Below are 2,428 nucleotides of genomic sequence, written 5' to 3'. Positions count from 1 at the left end.
ACTTTAAGTATGATTTATAATTTATATATTTGGACTTGAATAAAACAAAAGTTCAAACGTAAATTAAAAAGTAAACGACGTCAAAAAAAACCAGAGAGTACAAAATTTGGTCAAATTTTCAATAGAAAACCTTACAGTCATGAATCTCGTGAAAAAAAAACTCGTCTCAATCGGATCCTCCTGGTCGATCGATCTCACGTACTTTCATTAATTTCATGTCTCCGCCGACTTGATAATCTCCTCCTAAACTCGAATTGATTAACCAACACGATTCCCTTTAGCAAGCTGACTTTGGATTTCTCAACCCGCATGCACGTGATGAGCTTCTTTGTTTAATCATTCCTAGGCTCATTAGCCATCACCGACTAATACTACTTAATTAATCACCCTTGATTTGATTCCATGACCAGCTGGGCAGTGAGTGAGCCAGTGATCGCGCGAGCTACTGGTCGAGCAGCAAGTTGGTCGCCGGCGATCGATCTTGCGTCGCCGGAGAAGACGGTGATCTCCTTTGGATGCCAGTAGCCGGGGTCGAGCTGTCGTAAGCATGAAGCGGCACAGCGCGGCGGAGCTGCCGGTGCCGATGAGCGACGGCGGCGAGAGGGAGGGGAAGGCCGGGAAGGTGGACAGGATGGGCGGGGCGGCGAGGCAGGGGCGTGGCGGCGGCGGCGGCTGCTGCTCCCGCCTCTGGTTCGTGCTCGTCCTCTCCGCCACCGTGACGGTGCTGGTGCGCCACTGCTACGACTCCGGCCTCGGCGAGGGCGCCGCCGGCGTGGTGCGCATCGAGCCGGTGCTGGTGCACCGTGGTTCGTCCCAGGCGCCGTCGTATGGCGGCCGGAAGGTGAACCCGGTTGATCGACGCGGCGGCGGCGGCAGTCCGTCGTTCTCTGGCCACTCCCCGTCGCTGCCTGACGCCATGATCGCGAACACGGAGCCTGTGCACGACAGCGGTTTGCCTGCCACCGTCGAGCAGAAGCCGCCGTCCGATTCGTCTACCGGCACGGAGCCTGACGGTGGAGGCACGCCATCGTCGACGTCGTCGCTGCCGGCTGCGGCGCACCCGTTCACGCGCGCGCTCGCGGCGGCGGACGACAAGGGCGACCGGTGCGGCGGGCGGTACGTGTACGTGCAGGAGCTGCCACCGCGGTTCAACACGGACATGGTCAAGAACTGCGCGACGCTGTTCCCGTGGACGGACATGTGCACGTTCACGGCGAACGGCGGGTTCGGCCCACAGATGAGCGGCGGCGGCGACGGCGACGGCGACGGTGGCGTGTTCCAGGAGACCGGGTGGTACAATTCCGATCAGTACACGGTGGACATCATCTTCCACGACCGGATCAGGCGGTACGAGTGCCTCACCGACGACCCCTCCCTGGCCGCCGCCGTGTACGTGCCGTTCTTCGCCGGCCTGGAGGTGGCGCGCCACCTCTGGGGATTCAACGTCACCACGCGGGACGCCATGGCGCTGGAGGTGGTGGACATCATCACGTCGCGCCCCGAGTGGCGCGCCATGGGCGGCCGCGACCACTTCTTCACCGCTGGCCGCACCACGTGGGACTTCCGGAGGTTGAACGACGGCGACGGCGAGTGGGGCAGCAAGCTGTTCCGCCTGCCGGCCGTCAAGAACATGACGGCGCTCGTCGTGGAGGCCAGCCCGTGGCACCTCAACGACGCCGCCATCCCGTTCCCGACGGCCTTCCACCCGGCGAGCGACGAGGCCGTGTTCGTTTGGCAGGACAAGATCCGCCGCCTCGAGCGGCCGTGGCTCTTCTCCTTCGCCGGCGCACCGCGGCCGGGGAGCGCTAAGTCCATCCGCAACGAGCTCATCGCGCAGTGCATGGCGTCGAACGTCTGCTCCCTCATGGCGTGCTCCGACGGGCCAAACAACAAGTGCGGCTCGCCGGCGAGCTACATGAGGCTCTTCCAGCGCTCCACCTTCTGCCTCCAGCCGCAGGGCGACTCCTACACGCGCAAGTCGGCGTTCGACGCCATGCTCGCCGGCTGCATCCCGGTCTTCTTCCACCCCGGCACGGCGTACGTGCAGTACACCTGGCACCTGCCCAAGAACCACGCCGACTACTCCGTCTACATCTCCGAGCACGACGTCCGCAACAACGCGAGCATCGAGGAGCGGCTGCGGCGGATCCCGCCGGCCACCGTCGAGCGGATGAGGGAGACCATCATCTCCCTCGTCCCGACGGTGGTGTACGCCCAGCCGTCGTCGAAGCTAGACACCATGAAGGACGCGTTCGACGTGACAATGAACGCCATCATCGACAAGGTGACGAAGCTGCGGCGGGGCATCGTGGAGGGCCGCGCCGAGGAGGAGAAGCTGGAGATGTATAGCTGGAAGTATCCATTGCTGCGAGGAGGGCAGAAGGTCGAGGACCCCCACGAGTGGGATCCATTGTTCGCGTTCGCGTAG

At 62.6% G+C, this 2,428-nt stretch overlaps 1 protein-coding gene across 1 annotated transcript; it reads left to right on the top strand.

Moving 5' to 3' along the window:
- The first annotated feature begins 547 nt into the window (after window positions 1–547).
- LOC107305580 (xyloglucan galactosyltransferase KATAMARI1 homolog) lies at window positions 548–2,428 on the top strand. The gene is made up of 2 exons (XM_040527930.1): window positions 548–900; window positions 949–2,428. The coding sequence occupies exons 1-2, from the start codon at window positions 548–550 to the stop codon at window positions 2,426–2,428; spliced, it is 1,833 nt and encodes a 610-aa protein (XP_040383864.1).

This window comes from Oryza brachyantha, chromosome 10, assembly GCF_000231095.2.
Source record: "Oryza brachyantha chromosome 10, ObraRS2, whole genome shotgun sequence".
Classification (NCBI taxonomy): domain Eukaryota; kingdom Viridiplantae; phylum Streptophyta; class Magnoliopsida; order Poales; family Poaceae; genus Oryza; species Oryza brachyantha.
Note: the sequence above shows the minus strand (reverse complement) of the source record. Positions and strands in the feature narration are given on the sequence as shown.